The 933-nt window shown below is 51.8% G+C and overlaps 1 protein-coding gene across 2 annotated transcripts in view; it reads left to right on the forward strand.

The window, feature by feature from the left end:
- Nucleotides 1-933, forward strand: part of LOC108243954 (nuclear cap-binding protein subunit 1) — a 13,971-nt gene that overhangs the window by 10,700 nt on the left and 2,338 nt on the right. Inside the window, exons 20-22 of one of the 2 annotated variants that reach the window (XM_017429729.3) lie at nt 184-301; nt 517-660; nt 731-844. In XM_017429729.3, coding sequence (XP_017285218.1) covers nt 184-301; nt 517-660; nt 731-844 — 376 coding nt within the window. The remainder of the gene's footprint in view (nt 1-183; nt 302-516; nt 661-730; nt 845-933) is intronic. The other variant, XM_017429730.3, reaches the window with a different exon arrangement.

Raw genomic sequence — 933 nt, forward strand, 5'->3', positions numbered from 1 at the left:
GAATCACTTTAGAAACAATAAATATTGGGTTAAAGTTGCAGCGTTTTGGGCAAAGTTGGAAAAAGTTGTGATTTCGTGGGGTTTGCTCGATTTTGCGTTAATAGTTGCGATTGCAAAATCCTGGAGGGTCTGGTTTTAACGCGCTCTGGCTGTCAGCTGAAGTTAACCCTTCGCCTCCTTCAGGCTCTTCATCTGGGAGATTCTCCACTCGACCATCCGGAAGATGAACAAACACGTCCAGAAGATCCAGAAGGAGCTGGAAGAGTCCAAAGACAAACTGGAGAAACAGCAACACAAGAGGGTAACGCTGCTTCCTGTCAGCTCGGACATCTTATCTTTATTATTTATCTCCAGGATGTTAATCTGTCAGTCGGCTCTTATTCAAGCAGGCAAACGGTTTAAAATCATGTTTCTCAGAAGCAGAAAGTGAAATTTAAACGAGACGAGGAGAGGAAAGAGAAATGTGGATCTGCTGTCAGCCGATAAAAACTGAGCATCAATCTGTCTGTGCGCCAGCAGAGGGACAGCGGAGACGACGAGGACATGGAGAAGAACAGCGAGGACGAGGAAGGCCAGCTGGAGGAGCAGATCGAACGGCTGCAGGAGAAGGTGGAGTCGGCTCAGAGCGAACAGAAGAACCTCTTCCTCGTCATCTTCCAGGTGCGGCCCATCCACACGCAGCGCCGAGAGGCAGCGAGGGACGTCTTTAATCCTTGTCTCTGTCCTCCAGCGTTTCATCATGCTGCTGACGGAGCACCTGGTCCGCTGTGAGACGGGCAGCGTGGACATCAGCACGCCCTGGTACAAGAACTGCATCGAGCGGCTGCAGCAGGTCTTCCTCATGGTAAACGTCCCCGGTCTGTTTTCAGTCTGTCCCCTGTCTGTCCCCGGTGTGTCCTCGGTCTGTCCCCGGTGGGTCCTCGGTCTGTCCCC

The sequence above is a fragment of the Kryptolebias marmoratus genome, linkage group LG9 (genome assembly GCF_001649575.2).
Source record: "Kryptolebias marmoratus isolate JLee-2015 linkage group LG9, ASM164957v2, whole genome shotgun sequence".
NCBI classification, from domain to species: Eukaryota; Metazoa; Chordata; class Actinopteri; order Cyprinodontiformes; family Rivulidae; genus Kryptolebias; species Kryptolebias marmoratus.